This window comes from Protopterus annectens, chromosome 2.part0 (assembly GCF_019279795.1).
Source record: "Protopterus annectens isolate FY-2018-M chromosome 2.part0, PAN1.0, whole genome shotgun sequence".
NCBI classification, from domain to species: Eukaryota; Metazoa; Chordata; order Ceratodontiformes; family Protopteridae; genus Protopterus; species Protopterus annectens.
In genome coordinates, this window is record NC_056728.1 from 1,795,718,795 (window position 1) to 1,795,741,189 (window position 22,395).

At 40.5% G+C, this 22,395-nt stretch overlaps 1 protein-coding gene across 3 annotated transcripts in view; it reads left to right on the forward strand.

Annotated features, from left to right (window-relative positions):
* ATP13A2 (ATPase cation transporting 13A2) overlaps positions 1 to 22,395 on the forward strand; it is a 2,158,003-nt gene that overhangs the window by 1,392,050 nt on the left and 743,558 nt on the right. For all 3 annotated transcript variants that reach the window (XM_044061825.1, XM_044061827.1, XM_044061826.1), the window contains exons 15-16: positions 1,620 to 1,808; positions 14,923 to 15,129. In XM_044061825.1, coding sequence (XP_043917760.1) covers positions 1,620 to 1,808; positions 14,923 to 15,129 — 396 coding nt within the window. The remainder of the gene's footprint in view (positions 1 to 1,619; positions 1,809 to 14,922; positions 15,130 to 22,395) is intronic.

The following is a 22,395-nucleotide window of genomic DNA, read 5'->3' on the forward strand; positions in this document are numbered from 1 at the left end:
GGATCCGAGAGAGAGCTGCCCTAAGTGGCTTTCATTAAGGGTGCTTCATGCCTTTGCTATATTTCCAGCAGTGTGTGTATATGTGGTGGTAGGGAGGAGAACATTTTTTTATAGTGACCTAACCCTGCCCCTGGGTAATGTACATGTGATCTGTGTCACCACAGAGGCCAAAGATGCACTCTACATGTGAGTGCATGCTTCTGTAAATCCTGATTTATGGCTACCACTAACTTGATGAGCCTAAGGTCTGCCCCGGCTATCCATTTGCATTGCCACCCCTCTTCTAAGGGTTTGTGACTCTGCATGCCTCGTTCTGCCCTGCTGTCTTCCTAGAACTGAAATGCTGCTTCTTCCCATGTTACTTTTTAAAAGGTATTTTTGCACGCCATCTTTAGAAAAAAATACATATTTGGCAGTTTTCAAGATGTCTAGTAAGTGACACAGTGCAACGGACGTTTGACCAGCTGTTAGGCTGTTTAATAAGCAGCTACAGTTGTGATCTCTTATTCGATAGCTTGTGTAGTTGTCAAACTTCTGATATTTAAAGATAATTTCAGTACTGCCTTTAAAGAAATAAAAGTTTAACAAATCTTTTACAGGTAGTCTAATAATAATTTCTTTCAGGATCACTTAATGACAGCTTGTAAACTGATCAACTTTTTTTTAAGGTTCAAGGGGGTGCTAATGCTTGTTTGCCAAGGTCATCAAATTCTCTTGCCCCAGCTTTGTTCAATTACTCAACAGTTGTTTGTCTTTTGGCTTTTCCCGGTTAGGGGTCACCACAGTGGAACTCCGGTCCGGTAATGATTGGCAGTTTGTTTTTATGGTGTCGAGTTGCCAGCCCAACGCCCAACCTTCAACGAAGGCACACCCATTCAACGTATGGCTTTCGAAAGCCCACTGGGAGGACATGCAGACTCCACACAGAAGGCACTCCCAACCCAAGCCGAGAATCGAACGGAAGAACCTCTTGCTGTGAGGCAACAACGCTACCGCTGCACCACCACTGAAGTTAAACTACTCAACAGTGTACTGATTTAAAGTTTATATTTAAGTGGTCTATTTAAATCCTGTAGCAGAGGTATATACTTAGGACAAAGTGCAGTGCTCTTTTTTTAGTGTTGCTATGATGGAAGGAGGATACTTTGCAAAATGCAGTGAGTGAGAACTGTCCTATATGTAGTTTGTAGCTCTGTGCAGGTAAATACCTTTCATTTTTATTGATGTAAAAACAAAACAGAAAAGTTTAGGTTGTTGTCTCCCTGTTAATTTAGTGTCTTCAGCTTCATCCTGAGATTTACTACCAGTGATTCTTCATAGATTTACTTCACACGTCATGAGTAAGCTTAAGGTATGACAGTGTAACTCCGGTTTAAATAAAAAAAACTGTGGTTGAGCTTGGCACATAGGGCAAGAATAAATGGATATAATTTCCACATCTTCATTTGCATATACTCAAGACCATGTGAATGTATAGCTAAAGTGTAGCTATAGTAATGTAAGCAATAAATGAAGTGTTACGTGAAAAAGGCAAGTAAAACTATGCTGAAGTTTTAGGCTGAATAAGTTTGTCTGAAACTTTTGTTTTTTTCTGATGTATCTGTGGTTGTTTCCAACAGGTGTCAGTATCTCAAATAGTAGTCATGGTTCTGGACCTCGTAACTATTGTTGTACCACCTGCTCTCCCAGCTGCCATGACTGTTGGAACTATCTATGCTCAAAGAAGACTAAAGAAGCATGGGATATTCTGCATCAGCCCTCCACGAATTAATATCTGTGGCAAAGTCAAGCTCTTCTGTTTTGATAAGGTGAGATCGGCATTGCTGCAGTCACTCTAAATTATGGTGAATTTTTGCCTTTAGAAGTTGTGTAAACATTAAGTTAGTCTCTTTCTGAAAGTGAGCACTGCCATTTTGTTTTTTATTTCACCTACCAGAATGAATGAACAAAACAAATTTATGTTGCAGTGAATGTTTATTTGCTTGTTTGACCTAGTGGTTTCATTAGAAGCACATTGCAGTTTTTCCCCTCAGGAGACAAGAAGTCACAAATATCTTTATATCATCCCCAAAAGTCATTTGATCCTTCATATACCCTTTTAAAAGAGCTTCTGACCCTACATACCTTTAAAAAAAAGTTTGAAAAAGAACAACCTGTCTGTAAAATGATAAGTCTCTTCTAAGCTGGCCACACTGAAGGAGCATTTTCTAAGATTGCACTGTTATGTTGGTCTGAATTGCCACAAGGCTTAGCTCGTATGATCAATGATATAAAAGACAACAACTTGAAACTTAACTAAACAAATGTAAATTTTTAAAGACACTGGCAAGTGCTTCACTCACTGAAGTTAGTATAAAGAAAACTAAGTGATCTAAGGCAACATTCTGTGTGTTGCATGCATAGTATGCATTAATTTATCAGAGGTATGTACATTGTGTATAATTTGATAGCATGAATAAGATGCATATATTTATCAGAAGTATGTATACTGTGCACTAAAAGATAACATGGATAAATGTGCAATGCAGCTTGTTTGCACCATCCTCTGTGTAGTTATGTATTTCTCAAATGTATAGAATTGAGTACTCATTGTATAAACTATATTAAACTGACTTGTTTATTTTTCAGTATAATGGTGACAGTGGTGGAGGCTTATTCTTTTTTCATGTTTACTACAATGTTTTCAAACTTCAGTTATTGTAATTAAATGTGTATTTTGATCAACTGTGATTGCCCAGTCTACATGGTTCATATTGTGGGTGAAAAATGTCTTTTCACCAATTAGTTACCTGGTTAAGAAATTAAACATTTTTTTTCAGTTTCTGCCTATTGTGGTGTGTATGTTTTGTTTTAGAGCTGTTGACCCTGCCATTATCCAAACCATTAGCTTTATGCCGCATGCATTTATTGTCTTAGAAAACTTTATTTCTGGTTGCTATAACTTTGACCCAAACATTATAAAACAAATGCAGCCCCACAAGAGCTGAAACAGTCCCAGTTGAAATAATGATGCACTGGCACACTTTTGCGTTGAATAATAAAATTCCTTCTTTAATACGAACTGTTAAAACAGAATAACTTCACAAACAGGTTGAGCGCTTTCATCTACTCCTGTAGATTTCTTCAGAACCATTTGAAAGTGCTTAATTACATATTATATAGTCTCCTTTATCCAATAGCGTCATTCACATTAATTAGTTAAAAACAATTAATGACTAACCATGGAAAACTGATTAAAGTGCACAGTGCTAGATTCCCTCAGAACTATTCCTTCCCTCTAATAACTTGCTTTAAAAAATCCTTGTGTATATCTGTATTGTTTTGAACGTACATTCATATTCACATGTCATATGTTATATTACATTATAATATTTTTAAAACATTAGCTGTTAAAACCTCACAAAGCTAAAAACTGTAAAAAATATAAAAAAGCTTCAGAGTGAATGGCTGCTTTAGCATCACATTTTTATGTTTTTATGTTGTCATAAACACCTTAATGAGAAAAATATCCTAGATAACACTTTACTTTTTGTCCAACATGGGTTTTATAGATATGGTATCATTAAGCCCTGGGCTTTCTGATGCATTCAATTTTATTTGCCAACGTGTCTCCTTTTCCATTAGTTTTTTCTTTATATTCCCCCCCCCTCGGATTCTCTAGTATGTGTTCTAGTATACCAAACTCAAACATCTTACATTCATTATGTGCTTCACAATGTCTCCATAATGCATTGTTTCCATCTTGTTTTCTTATCTTATAACAGTGCTCATAAATTCTATTTCTCAAACACCGTGTGGTCATTCCTACATAATAACTTGGACATGTTTGACACTTGGCTAAATATATAACATTTCTTGTTCTACAATTCCCCTTACAAAAGGTGATATTTGTCTTGTGAATATTATCCAGAATTATGCTTGTTTTCCCTGTAATAAATCTACACTGATTGCATCTGCCACATTTGGTTGTACCATGCTCACTTTTGGTAATACCATTCATCCTATTTAACCTGGATTTTAGGTTAAGTCCATTTCTATACACAAATGTGGGTTTTCTTCCTACTATATTATATACATTGTCATCAGTTTCTAATATATTCCAGTTCTTCTCAATTGCATCCCTAATTTTACCTACTTGTGGGGCATATTGTATAACACACGCTCTTCTAAACTCCTGGGTAAGTGTGTCTGAAGAATTACTATTTACCATGTTATTTCCCAGTATAGGTTTATATTTTTTTCCCCATTCCTGAGTGACATAATTCACTACATCCACTATCATCCCCTTCGGGTAACCCCTTTCTTTAAACATCATAGCTATCTTATTTAGCTCCTCTACCATATCTTGATAGTTAGATGTCATTCTTGCTGCTCGTATACATTGTCCCTTGATGATGCTTTTTTTCTGGTGTGCTGGGTGACAACTATTGAACTCTAAATAGTCATTACTAAATGTGTCTTTTCTATATAAATTAGATTTGAATTTATTACCATCTATAGTAATCCTCGTATCCAAATAAGATATACTTTTTTTATCCATGGTAAAAGTAAATCTTAAAAAATCATTCCTAGTATTCAGATATTCAATGAATGTCTTTATAGTGTCCACCCCACCCTTCCACACCATAAACACATCATCCAAAAACCTCAGATAGCATTTTATATTAGTTTTCCATTCTGAGCCAAGTATATATTCTTCCTCCCAGTTTAGTAGAAATAAATTTGCAAACATGGGGGCACATGCCGCCCCCATGGCTACTCCCTTACTTTGTTTGTAGTATTCACCCTGGAACATAATAAAATTATTTTTCAGGACCAATTCCATAAATAACATTATAATACTTATTTTCTCCCATGTTAAATTACTATATTTTTTTATACTGTCCTGGAATCTATTAAGTCCCTCTTCCTGAGGTATACTTGAGAACAAATCAACAACATCCACTGTCACCAATATACAATCTTCAGAAATGAAGTCATTTTTAAGTCTTGCCAAGAAATCCCAAGAGTCTTTCACTATATGTGAGATATTTTTGTATGCACTTTTTAACCAACCATCTATGATTTTCCCTAATTCAAAAGTTTTTGAGTTGCTCCCTGATATTATGGGCCTAAATGGAGGTTCATTCATATCTTTGTGCACTTTGGGTATCCCCACTATGTTACTAATAATCGGATACTTTATTTTCACATAATTATATAAATCAATAGTGATTCTGTTCTCTACTAATAGGTCTTCCAATATCAAATCTATCTTATGATTGGCTATATTAACTTCGTTGATGGATGTTGATATATAATTCCCAGAATTAAATAATATATTACTTATTTTATTATTGTAATCTTCCGTATTAAATATGACTATACCCCCTCCCTTGTCAGGCTTCATTAATCTAATTTTGTCATTATTTTGCAACTCCTTCATAACTTCATATTCATTCTCAGTTAAATTGGTGACATAGTTCTTACTTTTGTCCATAATGGCATACAATTCCTTAAGTACCATCCTCTCATAAGTCGCTAGGGTATTGTTCAATGGTGGAGTGAAATGACTGGGTTGCCTGAAGGTTTCCACATTCAGTGTTTCCTTCCCTCTGAAGTATATAGCCAGATTTAACTTCCTAAGATATTTTTTAAAATCCACTATATAATCTATAATATTACCGGAATTGTTAGGAATGAACTTCATACCTTTAGATAATAAAGAGAACATATCAGTGGTAACTTCTACATTGGTATAGTTGTATATACTAAAGTCCTTCCATCTGTAATGTATATCATTATGTTTAACTATTCCTTTCTCACCATTTCCTGGTGTACCTAATCCCATTTTCTTGGTGGATTGTTCTCTTGATATTGCCTGCTTCTGTATCTTTCTTCCTCCTTGCCCCCATTTTCTCTCATTTGCTTCCCCTCTAAAAATGATTGGACCTATTCCCACTAAAATAACTCCTATTATTATTAAACTTAAACTGATTGTGATTTGTATTATTTCTATTATTATATCTAACTTTCCTCTCAGAACTGACTGTCTTTACTTCAAATACATATGCTTCTCCTTTCTCATACTGTAATAAATCCCACTTTAATTTTTTACACTTTCTTTCATATTGATTATTAACCTGATTATCTACCCATGAAAATTGGGCATCAAAGTTCATCACATATTCATCAAACAATAAATCAGTAGTTATAACATGATCCATTTGTTCAATTTCAGTTAACAATTTACATATTCTTTTGTCATTACATGAGATAAGATATCTCATGAAAGTAAAACCGAAGTTATCAAACATTTTGCTACATTCCACATACTGTTCTTGGTCAATTTCTACCCCCATAGGTCGTTTAAAAATTCTCAACCCCATAGGTACCACATTAACATCTGACCAATGTCACATTTGACCCAAACAGTTTTGATGCTCCAGATGCCTTGGTGTGGATTTTACGTTAAGAGCAGACTTTATCTGTATTCCAGCCCAAAGTTTCTGTCAGAGGTGGCTTTGAAATTTACTGTGAATGTGTGCATGCACTGCTTTTTGGAGCTTTTAGTTATAAGTAAGAGTTTTACTTAAAACTGTGGACATAAAGTGTTCATAAAAGCACAATATGGTGAAAATGCCTTCCCATAAATGTGAGCATTGGTAACTCTCTTGCTCAAACTGTGTAAAGGAACTCTGTCATGAAAGACTGTATGTCAGAATGGGTGTTACATTGTTACTGAAAGGTGGGGAGACCTTGCCCTGGTCCTTTGAAATGACACTGCATACATGGACTGAGATCTTCTGTGGCTTTCTGTAAAGGAGTATTACAATCTCTATTTAAGTTCCTGACAGTTACTAAAAATGTTTTTTAATACTATTATCTAGTGGGGGGGGGGCACAGGTAACAACTTTTGATGCAATTTGAACTAAAACTGCAGCACTGGCTTCTGATCAGGCAATGCATACTTTATAAATGTCTGATCTTTGTCTACCTTGCCATGAATGGCTTGAGTCCCTCCTATCTGCAGATCTGACCTACAGTCTGCCATCTCAGTCCCTGCATTCCACCTCTCAGTTGGCTGTATGTTATCGGTGTGGCTTGAATCCTCTGAATGTTATGCATTTGCTTTACTAGGGTCCATATATGTGTGAAATTTTCTACTTGACTTGCTGTCAGAGTCCCCGGCTCTAACCACCTTTAAATGTTCCCTTAATACCTTTTGATTTGCTCTGCCACTTGAGTACCTTGAATTTATCAAGAGTTTTTATTGCTTTGTATTACAGCTTTAACAGCAAAGCAAGAGGTTCTCCTGTTCGATTCTCAGCTGGAGTGCCTTCTGTGTGGAGTCTGCATGTCCTCCCCGCGGTCGAGTGGCCTCCGAAAGACATGCGTGAATGGACGTGCCTTCGTTGAAGGTTGGGCATCAGGCTGGCAACTCGGCACCATAAAAATCTACTGCCAATCATTAGCGGGCCGGAGTTCCGCTGTGGCAACCCCTAACCGGGAAAAGCCAAAAAGACAAACAACAATTACAGCTTTAACAGCTCAGTGCCATGTCATTTTATTAGTTTTGTGCAAATTATTCTGTTTTTATTCTTTCATTATCATCATAATCAAACAACCCATTTTTCACTATTTTTATGAGGCCATGGTGTTGCAACAAATTGCAACCTCTTTCAGTTCAGAGCCACTCTTCTACTGTCATTAATTAATTAATTAATTAATTAATTAATTAATTTCTGTAAACGTGTATGTTTATTTACTGGGGTAGGTCACTGATCAGAAATTGAGAATTTTCAGTCTCAGATTGGGTTACAGTTGTTTAAAGTCCCAGATGGTAGAGTTTCTCTGGTGCCTTGTTCTTTGCCATTTCAACTGCTCCCTTACCCTGTTTGTTGCCAGCCAATACTCCTCCTTAGACTGGTCCATCTTTTCTATCTCCCACTTCTTCCTACCCTACTTCTTTCTTTTGATAGCTTTCTGGACTTCAACATTCCATCGCCAGCATTCCTTATGTACCTTATTCCAATGTCTTGCTCGAATCTCCATTCATGCTGTCTTGAATCAATGCCATTCTTCTTTGGTCCCACCTACTTCCTCCTCTCCCTGAAGTGTCAAGAGTTCTTAGCATTCCCTTGAACTTGTGCTTTCACTCCAGTCAGTTTCCAGGTCTTCAGCCTTGTTGCTGTTAACCTCAGAACTTTCTCTGACTACTGCCTGTAGCTTATTATGGCCACCAGTGGTCTATGCTGGGGGTTGACCATTTTTCTGGGGATGATTTTGTAGTCCCTGATTTTACCCAAGGAGGAAGTCTACTTGAGGTGCATGATGACCACTCTTGTGGGTGATCTTGTGACAGCCCCTCTTGGTGAACCATGTCCAGCCCATTATTAAGGCTATTTGCCAAACAGAAGTCTAGAATGGTCCCTCTTTCATTATTCCTGTTGCCCCACCACATTGACCCAGCCAGTCTTCATATCCTGTTCTATCTTTCCCAATATTAGCATACAGATTTCCTTTTATCTAAAAGGTAATACAACCACTTCCTGATTGCTCTCTCTTTCTGTTGTGGTGACATAGGCTGAGATTATGAAGACTGCCCTTATGTTTACACTGGAGGATGATTACTAGTCTGTCCATTCTCCAAGTGGTAAACTCTGCATCTCAGGCCAAGAGACTACCACCTTGTCTCTGGAATACACAGAATATGCAGTTTCTTTCTTGCCATCATCTTATCCAGTTCCAATTTGTGGGTCTATATTACTAGACTGGAAGATCACAACAGCGAATGTATGTACATCGACACATTTATGTCGATGTACATACAGAGCAAAACACCTAAATGGCGAAAACCGGAACGCCGAACATGTTTCATAGCCAGCAGCACAATGGTGGGGATAAGGAAATATATCCTTTTCCCCACTGTAGTGCGGTCTTGGAGTTGGTATATTTAAGTAGGGGGTGTGGGGGTTGCAGGGGTGCTTGCCCCCCTGCAAAAGCTAATTAATTTAATATTTTAGTTTAGATTTTAACTACCTGTGTGGCGCATTATGATGACGAAACTCGTTTGGCATTCCAGTTTTCGCCGTTTAGGTGTTTCGCTCAGTATGTACATTGACGTACATGTGTCTATGTACATACATTCGCTGTTGTGATCTTTTTGTCTAGTAATATAGACCCCCAATTTGCATCCCATCAGTCTAGCAATCCTTATTTTATTTTTATTAGTTCAGTTTTAATATCCAATTTTTGCTCAACAGAGCTATCTCAGGTAACCCAAGCTAGGCAGCTAGACACCAGGTGGCCAGCAGCTTAGTGGACCAGGGTTGCTGAGCTTTCTGGCATGCTTGTACTGGGTAATAGAGGTACATAGACCCCATCCTACCATTAATATGGATTTTTGGCATTCATCAGAGTAGGCTGGATCCTGAATACTTTTGGCACATTTTTTGATGGCATTGTCTTGTATGACCAAATTACCTAAAGACAATTTTATACTGCTGGACATGGCTTGTTTTCTTCCCTGAAGTGATTGGACTACATCATTTTCCCCAGTAGGCACCACTTAGAGTCTTTGTTGCTACCTGTGGCTCTGTTTTTTTTGGGGGGATGCACTCATTTGGCCTGTCATTTCATATTCAGTTGCCAAGGCTGGGTTTGATTCTAGAAGTTTTCATTAATTAGGAAGAAACACCCAGCATGTTTTTAGAAGTTGGGGGGGGGGACCACACAAACTCAGAGAGAACATGCAAACTCTGTACATGCAGTGACCATAGGTCAGGATCAAACCCAGGACCTTGTGTTTTTGTGGCAAAGACTTTAACCATTATGTCACTGTGTCATTTCATGCAAAACAGTGAGGGGAGAAGAACTAGTGACAATTTTAGTACACATCACAAGATTTTGTAATTTAAGTGGCACAATGTATTTTTCTACCACATCTGATTAAAATGACATGAGTGGTTTCTTAGTATGTTTTGTAAACTTTATATTATCCACCTACATAACTCTACTGAATCCCTCACACACATCATCACTCAAGGTCTAGCATGGGAATGCATCCTTAAACATTTTTTCACTGTTTTTTGCTGCACCATGGCATGACCATCAATCCACCTCTGTCAGCCCATAATCTCTCCCCCAACCAGCAAGTATCTTCTTGCAGACCCAAGATGTTCATTTTGGCAGGAGGGTCTTCCACCCGTAAGGGAGAGCTCTTGCCCGAAGGCGGACTCTATTGGTTTAGGTTTCCTGCCAGGCAATTGCTTAAATGGGCTACCTGAGAGGCCATCATTCCTCTATGCAAAGGATTTTGTTATTGGCCTTTCTCCCCAGCCGGGCTGGCAGTGAGAGGAACACATTGAGCGTGGGCCTGCCTTTGACCATAGGGCAAGTCTGTCATATTCTGTATATAAATGCCTGGCCCTCAATGTCCTGTTTAATGCAGGACATCATTGTTCTTTTGGGAAAACTTGGTTAGGCTTAGAAAGGCCCCCAGGGTCATTAGCCTAGTAACAGTCTATGAATCTATGCATCCTGCAGCCGCAAGGCTGGCATAGCAAGGGACTCCAACCTCTGCCAGAATGCACTGGATGATGCTCTGGCACATGCTTCCCTCCACAAAGTTAGCATACCCATCCTCCCTGCCAGTTTGGTCAGTTTCCTGCACTACTAACTGAATTCAAGTGGGCTGGGTTGTAGTTGTAGCTTTATCCCACTTTACTACTGTGACGTCCCCTCTGTGGGCCAGTAATTAAGGAGCCTGAATCTTAACCACTGACACTGGAGAGGGAAGTTCACTTGGAGCAAAAACAGATACACACAGTATTTCCAGATTCAGCTTTCTGCATCAAGCATAGTTTCCCTTAAGAGCACACAGGGGGAACACACACAGTCCGATGTGTGGGATTTTCTCTCTCTCTCTCCAGGTCCCCCAGTAAGACTCTCCACTGGCATAGCTGTAGGGTTGAGTTCTCAGTTGAGTGTCCAAGCAAGTCCTCTACCACCCTCTTTGTGAAAGCAGTGCTTTGTGTCCCTGCTCTAAACAGCTAATACACACACTTTGAGATTTGAATTTCACGCACACTTGGGAAAGGCTGGCACAGATTTATGAGCTATGCCCCATGTTGCCCAGACGATAAAGTAGGGCTTTCAGGAGTGGCCACAGAGTCACCAAATAGATATGAGTTCTCTCAAAGTTTAAAATATGCTCTAAAGAATCAGACACAGGGAAAAGTTTGAATATATTTAATAATAAATAATGAAAATACAGAATATCTTTTTACAGTAAACATCAGTTTCAGTCACAGGAATTATTAAAATATCACAGATGAATAGATTTATACAGATACAGAAAAATAGTATTTGAATAATCTCACCATAGTTTCCTGACTGATCTAAAGAATTACTATTCTCTGGTTACTTACTAGAGCAAGGTGAGATAAAGTAGGTGAGGGATCCTTCTTTGTCATGTTACAAAAACAGACTTCCTTGAGACTTCTCTCTCATCTGGTATTAAAACATAATTTTTGCCCTAGATTACAGAATGGCATCATACACATCTGGTCATTTTTCCCACCCCCATCACTAGAAGCTGCAGCACATGTGTTACAATACATATTTCGAGCTTTGTTAAAGTTTATTGCAGCATCTGGAAGCTGTAAAACACTTTCAACACTTCTGCTCTTCCTACAGAGACTAACAAATCATACTTGGAGACATGTATCTGGCTTCACTCAAAACAGTGAGATAACATCTTTATGGCTTAGGCCCAGTAATTTAATTTCATAACATTTTTAAAAGTTACCTGCAGCTGAACTGTGATTAACCTCTTCTCTTCCAGTATCCTCTGTTAACATATGCATTTAAACAGTTACAATAATACATGTTTATTTCTTTATATTTCTTTTTCTGTCCACACTCTTGGTACATTTTTAACACAAGCACCTTTACAAATACAGTTTTCAACACAAGCATCTGTACAAATCAGTTTGATATACAAATGACATATATTATTCTTTACAAAATTCCAGCTAGCTGTGCTGGCATGTGTTACACATCCACTTCTCCTGGCATAGCTAGCAGTACCTCACTTTGTCAGTCACCTTAGTTTGATGCATCTATAAACTTTAATGGTTGTAGCCCTGCATATGTACTGTACTGCATCTTTAAAGGGCACTCCTGCGCATACTCAGTCTGTAGATATTCCCAAGAGTAAAGTTCAATTAATTTTTCAGAGATGTCATGGAGTGAGATGTAATAATGTACAAATGTTTTTAAATAACCTTCCTTAAGGGAAGCACAGATGGGAACAAAGTGCAGTAGGGCTGTGGAGGGATCAATTCTGTGATATGCAAGGTAAGTGTGTGACTGTAACTATGCACTTTAAATCCATTGGTCATCAATATCTCACTAAATTCTCTCACATGTACTCCTTTACTGATGCTCTTGGATGCAACCACGCATGTACGTTTACACAAAAATTAGCAGATAGACACATTAAACACCCAAATCTGCACATCACTCAAAAGTCTTATGACTCAAGCATCCTTGCCTACTGTTTTTTTGTGTTATATTCCCGTTTTATTGTTTGTACTTATAATGCCTTATGTTTTCATCTACTTATTTTTTGTACAGTAAATTAAAAAAAACATGGAGACACTAGAAATTCTTGTTTAGCACTTTTGTAGTTTATTAGACAACCTTGGAACAATACAAAATGCAAACAGTACTTTGGTTCAAGCACCTGAACTTAAACATTTACTTTGGGTACTGTATAGAAAGGACTTCACATGGTCAGAGACAAGTTAGTGTCAATGTGGACTTCATCAAAAGGCTGGGTAATGCTTTGTGTTTTGTTATGAGAATCAGAGGAGAACTCTAGAGGGACAGAAAGCTCACTTCACCAAGTTCAGAAACTGCTAATGTAGTGTTTTTTAAGACTGTCTTATCTCAGAGTATCCTTGCGGGAGCCAGGAGGTAGATGACAGTTCATATGGTCTCCTTCAGGTATTGCAAATAGAGCATTCATTCTATGAGTAAAGCAGACTTCTGCTACTGTTTTGCAGGACATGCTGTGACCACCGCTTTTCGACAGGGTAGTTAACTTTAGCACTCTTGTAGTTCACTGAGTGATACTGCAGCAGTGATTCATCTGATGCACATACTACAGTTTTCTGAGGACACTTCTACAACACTAGATTTTCATTTAAGAGATTCACTGCTTTGGTATAGGTTATCACCAACCTTCACCTAAGACGTTTCCTTTTAATTTATAGGTGGAGATTGGAAGGAGGACTGGTCTAGTCTTCTGTCTTCCTGTTTGCGGTGAAGTTTGAGGTGGAGTGTTTTTGGCTTGCCCACCCAACACAAACACAGACAGTTCTGTTCCTCTGTTTTAATATTTAACCCCCCCCCCCCTTAGCCCAGGAGGAAAGAGGCAATGTGAAGTTCTGCCCTTGCCCCACTGAACTGATTTCCAGTATCCTCAGGGTGTATTCATGACCCTACCCTCTTGCTATACTTGTAGTGAGGAGAGGAGATTAGCAGTGCATGCATTTCCAAGAGGAAGTTAGGCAGATGACCACAAAGGTCCTATTTGCTCCAGTCAGTAGCACTAGTTATTAATCCAAATATAGAAAAGGAATTAGAAATTATCTAAGCACCTTCTTTTAAATGAGCATCAGACTAATATTTGGGCAGAGAGAAGGAGTTCAGCTCTGACCTAATGATGTCTGAAATATTTGGAAGTCAGGCCTTGAAGGGTGGATGTATAATTGGGGGTAATTTCCATGAGTAATGAATAATGCTGTAAACATGAGTCTTTTATTCAAGCATTTCCTGTCATAGTGAGTGTCCTTACACAGTTGTATATTTTTTATTTCAAAGTGAATGCATGTTGTAGCTGAGAAAACTGATCTTAGAAAATCCCATTATCATGGCAATAATTTGTGAATCTCACTTCATTGTGGTGATGGATTGCTTTTTAAATCATAAATATACTTAATGTCTTTAATTAATGAGTATGGGGTGACACTTTGGTGTGGCATTTAGAATTTTTGCTTCAGAGCTTTTGGTTCTGTGGTTTAGTTCCAGCCAGGGTATCCTGTTTGCAGAGACTGCATGTATCCTTGTGACTTTTCTTCAGATGCTGTGGTTTTCTCCTACATAAAACGCATGCTGTTAGGTGAACTGGCCATCCTGAACACTGTATATATGCATGCAGTGTTTGAGTAGGTGTGTGGGTGCTGCCTCTGATGGACAAGCATCTCATCCAGGCTTGAGTCTTTGTCTTGAACCCACACCTTGCTAGGATGGGCTGCAATACCCTTCTCTCTGCTTCCATGGCTTTGATTGGATCAGCGAATGAATGAATGAATGAAATACAGAGTGTGCTGTGCTGCTGCTCTGATAACATGACACAAATTCTTCCTGTATCTTGATTGTTTATATTGAGCACATCCAGATATTTTTCTTTTTTTCTTTGCTTTCAGGCAGGAGAAGCCTTTTGCTGTACAGGCTAGTAGATGGCCAGGCATTCAAAAGTTTGTTTCTTTGATGGGTTGTTAAAGACCATAAAACATTATTTCTAAACTTTCATTTTACTATACGCTATGGATGAAAAGTTAATTTATATAAAATGTATGAGTTGTTAACAAAAGGAAGTGAAATGATATTTCCCTTTAACACTATTTTCAGAGTTGATGACATTTTTTTAATCTAGTAGAACAAATCGGGTTGTATTAAAATTAAACCTGATGATATTGAGCAAAACAGGAAACAACTGGGCTAGTTAATGTTGTACCATTGGATTGAGAGGTGGTAGCAGATTAATATCTAGATTTTTGTTGGGGGGGGGGGGGTGTAGTTTCCTAATCCATTCTAATGTGTTTTTGGCAGGTGAGCTATGTTACAAATGTATTTTTTCCTCTTTAATAGACTGGCACACTGACAGAGGAAGGACTTGATATTTGGGGTGTTGTACCTGTGGACAATAATGTATTCCAGCCAATCGTGCACGAACCTCGACTTCTTCCTGAATGTCCTTTATTGCACATGCTTGCAACCTGTCATGCAGTAACTCTTCTGAGTGATCGTCCCATTGGAGATCCATTAGATATGAAAATGCTTGAATCCACAGGATGGGTAAGTGCTGTGAATTATTCGAAGAATATTCATGGTTTCCAAGTAGCGAATTAGACTTGTACTGTAAAACAAGTACTACTTATTTAGCTAGTAAAAATTTGAGCTGGATAAATCAGTAAAGAAAAGTCTGAATTAGTAGTTCTGCAGATGTCCTTCAAGGATGCATCTGCAGTCTTTACATATGGGTTGTCCTGCCTCAGGCAGCCCTTCGGTCGGCCGGATTCCAAAGTCTGGGTCCGGCGTCTGCTGATGCCGCCCTTTCCCCGATGTCAGAGCGCCTGGGGTATAAAAGCGTCAGTCGACGCCATCTTCCTCAGTCTTTCTTGCCGCATGGTGCCAGAAGCAGAAGCAGTTCGCAAGTGCCGGTCGGCCAGCTCCTGTAATTCAGCTACTGAAGACTTCAAAAGCTAAGTACCCCGTTGGGGACTCTTTCTTGCCTCAGCCGATGTCAGATAAAGTTAATAATTGCTTAATTTGTGGGAAACCAATACCTCATAAGGATTTCCACTCTTACTGCCTCCTCTGCCTAGGCCAAGACCACGACGTCTCGGCCTGTTTAGCCTGTGCTTCCTTCAATCGACGCACTCTTAGGCATCGGGCGGAGTTTGTAGAGGAATTTTTTGGGGCTAGTTTCTCTTACAGTATGCCGTCGGAGACTCCGACTCCTCATTTGACCAAGAAACGGAAGGACAAGGGCTGACGCACGTGGACCGTGGTTTCAGCTGAAACCATGGCTAGGCCTACCGCGAGTGTCTCGGTCTCTGGTGAAACCGAGTCCTTGGTACTTCCGACCACCGAAAGCGCTCAACCGACAACCTCGGCCCTGGAGGCCCCTTCTGAGTCGGTTATTGAATTTCCTTCAGAAACTGGTGTCCTGGAAACTTCCGACACCATTCCTCTAGACAAAACTACACCAGCACGTGGTGCAGCCAGGCCTCCTGCATCCATGTCCATAAAGGCATTCACCAGGGCTAAAGCTGCTAAACACACAAAAGCTTTGCCTCCCAGGGCTATTCCTCAGGGACCCTCTGCAGGTTCTCAGATCCTAAGTTTAGCTGAGGACCTTATTTCCTTAATTAGGGGCTCTCAGCCACATCCGGACAGGGGTTCTCAACCTCCTCTAGACAAAAGGCCCAGAGTTGAGCCCTCTGATCCCCACTCCTCAGAGAGGCCTCTGATGGCTCTGCTCTCTCGGACTACCAGGAGGAGGCTTTTTCGGCCTACGAGGATTCTGATGCAGAGGAATCTATCCCCGCGGCCTCCCCTCCTGAAGAGCTGTCCTTTGGGGAGACCCTTCACTCCATGAGAGAGCATTTCAAATGGCAGGGCCAGGAATTCTCTGATTCCAGGAAGAGATTAAGGACTTTTTTGCATTTACCTCAGCATAGACCTTTGGCTATTCCTCCTGTTTTGAATGTCATTGATGCTGTGTACTCTGAGTCTAGCATAACCCCTGACACTCTTCCTCCGGCTCCTGTCAAACCCGATAAGTACTACAGGGTCTCGGACTCGCATCCTTTCCTTTACAAGGCCCACTCTGCTGATCCAGAAACTATTTCCCAGGGCCCTAAAGGGGTTGCAGCTGCCACTTCTAAAAATCCACTCCCCTCTGAAAGGGAGTCCAGGGCTTTAGAGAGATGGGGTAAAAAAGTGTATACTTCTACTACGCTTTCTATGAGGGCATTAAATTGTCAATTTCATATGATACAGTACCAAGAGTATTTGTTAGATGAATTGCATAAAAAACTGTCTTCACCTGAACCCCTAGATCGCAAATCACTTCAGGATCTGGTACATAACTCCCAACAGGTTAGCAGCCATTTCTTGCAGTGTGGTTATGATGCATTGGAAGCTTCATGTAGGTCAGCTATGACAGGTGCAGTCATACGTAGGCATGCTTGGCTGAAGGAACAATCTCTGCCAGACCATGTTAAAGCAAAGCTTCTGGATGCTCCACTGCTCAGGAGGTCTTAAAGAAATTTGAGGAAAAGGCAAAATCTGTACAAACAGTCAAAGATTTTCTCCAAGTCCAACCACCAAGATTCAGCAGAAATTGGCCTTCCAAGAATTGGTCCTTTCCAGACACAGAGAGATTTCAAAGAGGCAAGAACAGGCGTACCAGAGGTAGACGGCAAGCTAGAGGCTCCTATAGAGGACGTCAATGGCAGCCTCCCAACCAGAGAGGTAGTGCAGGACCTACAACTGCTGCACAAGGACAGACTCAATGACTTTACTTTGACCCCGCCAACCAGGGCTCAATTGGAAGCACCTTTGGACGGAAAGCTTTCTTTATTCTCAGAAAATTGGCACAGTATTACAAGGGACAAATGGACACTGCAAATAATAGACAAAGGATACAGGTTCCATTTTCACACATTACCAAAAAGAAAAGGCATGCCAGACCTGCCACCGAATCAAAGGGCAGAGGCTTTGAAGCAAATCTCAAATTTAATGCAAATGAAAGCTATAGAAAAGGTTCCTCTTTCAGAACAAGGCCAAGGATTTTATTCCAGACTTTTCCTTGTTCCAAGAAAAGAAAAACAATGGAGGCCTATTCTCGACTTGTCCGCACTGAATACTTACCTCATTGTGCCAAAATTCAAAATGCTGACTCTACAGCAACTCCTTCCCATGCTGGGCAAGGGGTCTTGGCTGGTAACTCTAGACCTCAAGGAGGCATACCTGCATGTCCCTATCAGACAAAGTTGCAGAAGACGCCTCAGATTTCTTGCAGGTTCAGAGCATTATCAATTCTCAGCATTGCCCTTTGGCTTATCTACTGCGCCCAGAGTATTCACGAAATGCCTGGCATCAGTAATTGCACACTGCAGACTTCAGGGGATTCAAATATACCCATATCTGGATGACTGCCTTATACAAGCAGACAACCAACAAACTTTGGTAAAACACTTGAATTATGTCATCCGCCTACTTCAGGCCTTGGGATATACAGTCAACATTCACAAATCAAGACTTGTTCCATCCCAAAGAATAATTTTTTTGGGTGCGAATCTAGATACAACCACCCAAATGGCTTTTCTCACAGAAGAAAAACAAAGACAACTACCGGATTACTTCAAAAATCTGACAAGACAAACTCAGCTGACTGCAAGGAAAATCCTGCAGGCCCTGGGTTACAACGCATCTTGCATTCTTCTGATTCCACAAGCAAGGCTGCATATGAGGAAACTACAATGGTACCTAAGGAGTTTATGGACTCAGCACAGTCACAGCTTGGAAACTTTGATACCACTCATTCCATGCCTTCAAAAGGAATTTCTGTGCTGGGCTCAAGCAAGCCAGTCAAACAGGGGTCTGCCCTTCAGCAAACCAATAACCAGCCAAACCATTACAACGGACGCTTCAGACCACGGATGGGGAGCACACATGGAGGGCAGATGCATTCAAGGACTATGGTCACAAAAAGAGCTACACATGCACATAAACCAAAAGGAAATGCTGGCAGTGATACATGCAATCGAGGCCTTCAAACTCTTTCTGCATCAAGGCCACCTGCTAATAAGGACAGACAACACCACAGTTATGTGGTATATAAACAAGCAAGGAGGTACCCATTCCTACCCTCTTTGCAGACTGGCAATGAATCTATGGGAACTTTCCCTGAAACTCAATATAGAGCTGCAATCCCAGTTTGTGCCAGGAAAAGACAATATACTGGCGGACAGCCTAAGCAGAAATATCATGGATGCACACGAATGGATGCTGCACCCAGACATCTTCCTTTAGATAACACAATCATGGGGGAGGCCGGACATAGATCTTTTTGCCTCCCACCACAATCATCAGCTGAAGAAGTTCTGCTCAAGGACATACCACCCACAAGCATGGAAAGTGGACGCCCTCTCTTTCAGCTGGAGAACTCTAACAGTGTATGCATTTCCACCTCTTCCATTAATGACCAAGATCTTACTGAAGATCAGGACAGAGCAGCCAAAAGTGATTCTGATAGCTCCGGACTGGCCAAGACAGCACTGGTACCCACTGCTAAAGAGCATGTCACGCACGAAACCGTGGCCTCTTCCTCAATGGCCACTTCTCCTGACACAGCACAATTACAAAACTCTGCATTCCAACCTGAAAACCTTGCAGCTAACAGCCTGGAGAATACGTTGACTCCTCCCCAGGATAAGCTATCCAAAAGAGTGAAGGATATCATCATGGAAGCTCGCCGGCCTTCCACAAGAAAGGCATATTCAGCAAAATGGAAAAGATTTCGCACTTGGAGTACCACAAAGGGCTTAGATGCGACAGTGATGAACATGGCACATATCCTGGAATACTTGGCAGAAATGCTCCACAATGGCCTGTCTTACTCTTCCATTAAAATTCATGCTTCAGCAATTTCAGCAGAAAACAATACTGATCCACCCGTCTTCTCTCATCCTCTCCTAAGACAGTTTCTAAGAGGAATTAAAAACATCAATCCTCCAAGGAAACCACCAGTGCCTACATGGGACCTTAACTTCGTGTTGGAAAAACTAACACTGCCCCCCTTTGAACCAGCAGCATCTTCAGAACTACAGTTCCTGTCTTGGAAGACTGCCTTCCTTCTGGCCATAACCTCAGCAAGGAGAGTATCTGAGTTGCAGGCCCTCATGGCAGTACAACCATTTCTTATTTTTCATCAGGACAGAGTCTCATTGAGAACCAATCCTTCATTTATGCCAAAGGTGGTATCCAGGGTTTCATTGAACCAAGCTATTCACCTGCCTACCTTCTTTCCAAATCCACAAAACAGAGGGGAAAAACTTCTGCATACCCTGGACATTCACAGACAGTTGCGCTACTACTTGGACAGAACTAAAACTTACAGAAAAACTGACCAGCTGTTTGTAGCATATGCTGCTGGTGCACATGGAAAGGCAATTTCCAAACAGACAATTTCAAAATGGATAGGGAATTGCATTTGATTTTGTTACTCCTTTCATGGCAAAACTGTGCCAGCTAACATTAGACCTCATTCCACCAGAGCCACAGCCACCTCCACAGCCTTCTTAAGAGGGGTGGCTACCAAGGATATTTTAGAAGCTGCTACATGGAGCTCCGTGCATACATTTTCCAAGCATTACAATTTACCCTTATATTCCAGATCCAGAGCAGGCTTTGCTACGGCAGTCCTGCAGGGCATTTTAGCTACACCATCCTTTACATAGATCCTACCACCCCCAGATTGGCTATGGTATTCTACCCATATGTAAGGACTGCAGATGCATCCTTGAAGGACATAGTACAATTTTGTACCTACCATAAATGTAGATGTCCGATAGGTATGCATCTGCAGTCAGGTTTACCCTCCCTCCTTCCCCTCTGTGGTATTCCTGGGGTACTTATCCCTCTCATAGCTAGCTGGGGTTATCTATTATGGTGTATTTATTTTATATTACTGTGCATGTTTGGAATTTTTTGCATCTCTCCAAATTTAGCCTTCCTTAGAGGGCACCTGGCATCCGGGGCAAGAAAAACTGAGGAAGATGGCGTCGGCTGACGCTTTTATACCCCAGGCGCTCTGACGTCGGGGAGAGGGCGACATCAGCCGACGCCGGACCCAGACTTTGGAATCCGACCGACCGAAGGGCTGCCTGAGGCAGGACAACCCATATGTAAGGACTGCAGATGCGTACTTATCGGACATCTACATTTATGGCAGGTACAAAACTGTACTTTTTTTTTCTTCAAACCCGACTTTTATTTTTAAACAGGTGTAACATGTTTTGTGATGTACAATTTTAATTTGCATCTTGATGTAGATGTTGTATTCAATGGGCATGTGCTCCTGGAAGTTCAGCATACCTCCATTATGTAATGTGGAAAATTACAATGAGTATTTTAGAACAGCAGGTTATTTTTGGGAGTAAAATGTACCATGGTGCATACTGGAGATCATACTGCAGAAATGTACCGTGGTTTTATTTTCTTTATTTCATTTGTTAACTTGCTGAGCTGGTGTAAGTGACTCAACAGTTAGCCCAGTCTTGTTTGGTGCTAAAAGGTTAGAAAACTATATGTGCAATTTCCATATAGGAGCTTGGATTCATTTTCTAGTAGCAGAATTGCTTGCTGTGCAGCATATAATGTTTGGTGGCGGGGGGGTGATAACACTTTTGAGACCTGTCCAACTTGAGAGATTTTAAATTCAGGTCCTATTGGCCTGAGTTATTGGCATATCAGTTGGAGTTTGTGACATTTCCTTAAGACAAAAACAACAATCGGCAAATGTTTGCACTATAAACCTCGAAAGGCATAACACAGAAACAAAAAAAGAAAAACTTTTTATGCAGGAGGTGCAAGCCCCCTACACCCCCACTCCATCTTCTAATTATATGTACTAACTCCAAGATCACACTGCACTTGGGAATGTGGCATGTACCCAATGTTTCAAGGTCCCATACTGATGTTTTTTATACTGTTTTTGTATGAGTTTGTATTATGTCTTTTAGGTTTGAAGTGTGATCATTTGTTAGTCAGTCTTTTGGATTGTCAAGGGAGCTTCATGCACCTCTCATGTGGCTATACAAGATCCTGCTGCACATGTTTGAAAAGATAGATGTTCTTCGTGTTTCACTGTTGCAGTCATCACATTTGGGGTTATCTGCTTGCAGTAGTCCTCAGTCGGCCTGATCAAAGTCTTGGGTCCTGCGTCGGTTGCAGTCTCATCTTCTTTGACGTCAGGTAGTCAGGGGTATAACGCATGCAGCCAATGCCATTACATCAGTATTTCTTGCTGTGCAGTGCCCAAAGCAGAAGCAGTTCGCAAGTGCCGGTCGGCCGACTCCTGAAATTTTCGTTTTCGAGTTTCAGAACCGAAGTCTTCAACTAAAGCTAAGTACCCCGTTGGGGAAACTTTTTCTTGCTGTAAACCGATGTCAGTAAAAGTCAATAATTGTATTTCTTGTGGAAAGCAAATACCTCATAAAGATTTTCATTCGTACTGTATTCCTTGCCTAGGCCCTGACCACGATGTACCTCGCTGTCAGTTTTGTGCCTTATTTAAACCACAAACTATTTGTCTGTATATTTTCCCTTCTAAATATTTTGGTGCTCGGTTCAATTATCCAGATGTCTTCCGTAAGCCACCTAACTACTGACATTCCAAAAAAACGCAAAGATAAAGACAGAGACAGGCTGCCTAGGTCCAAAGCTGCCGCCGACGCTTCTCCTAAGCTAGTCGCCAGTTCGTCGGTACTCAGTGAGGTGCTTTTGCAGCCCCTGATACCCGCTACTTCAGATTTGCAGGCCTCTACTAAG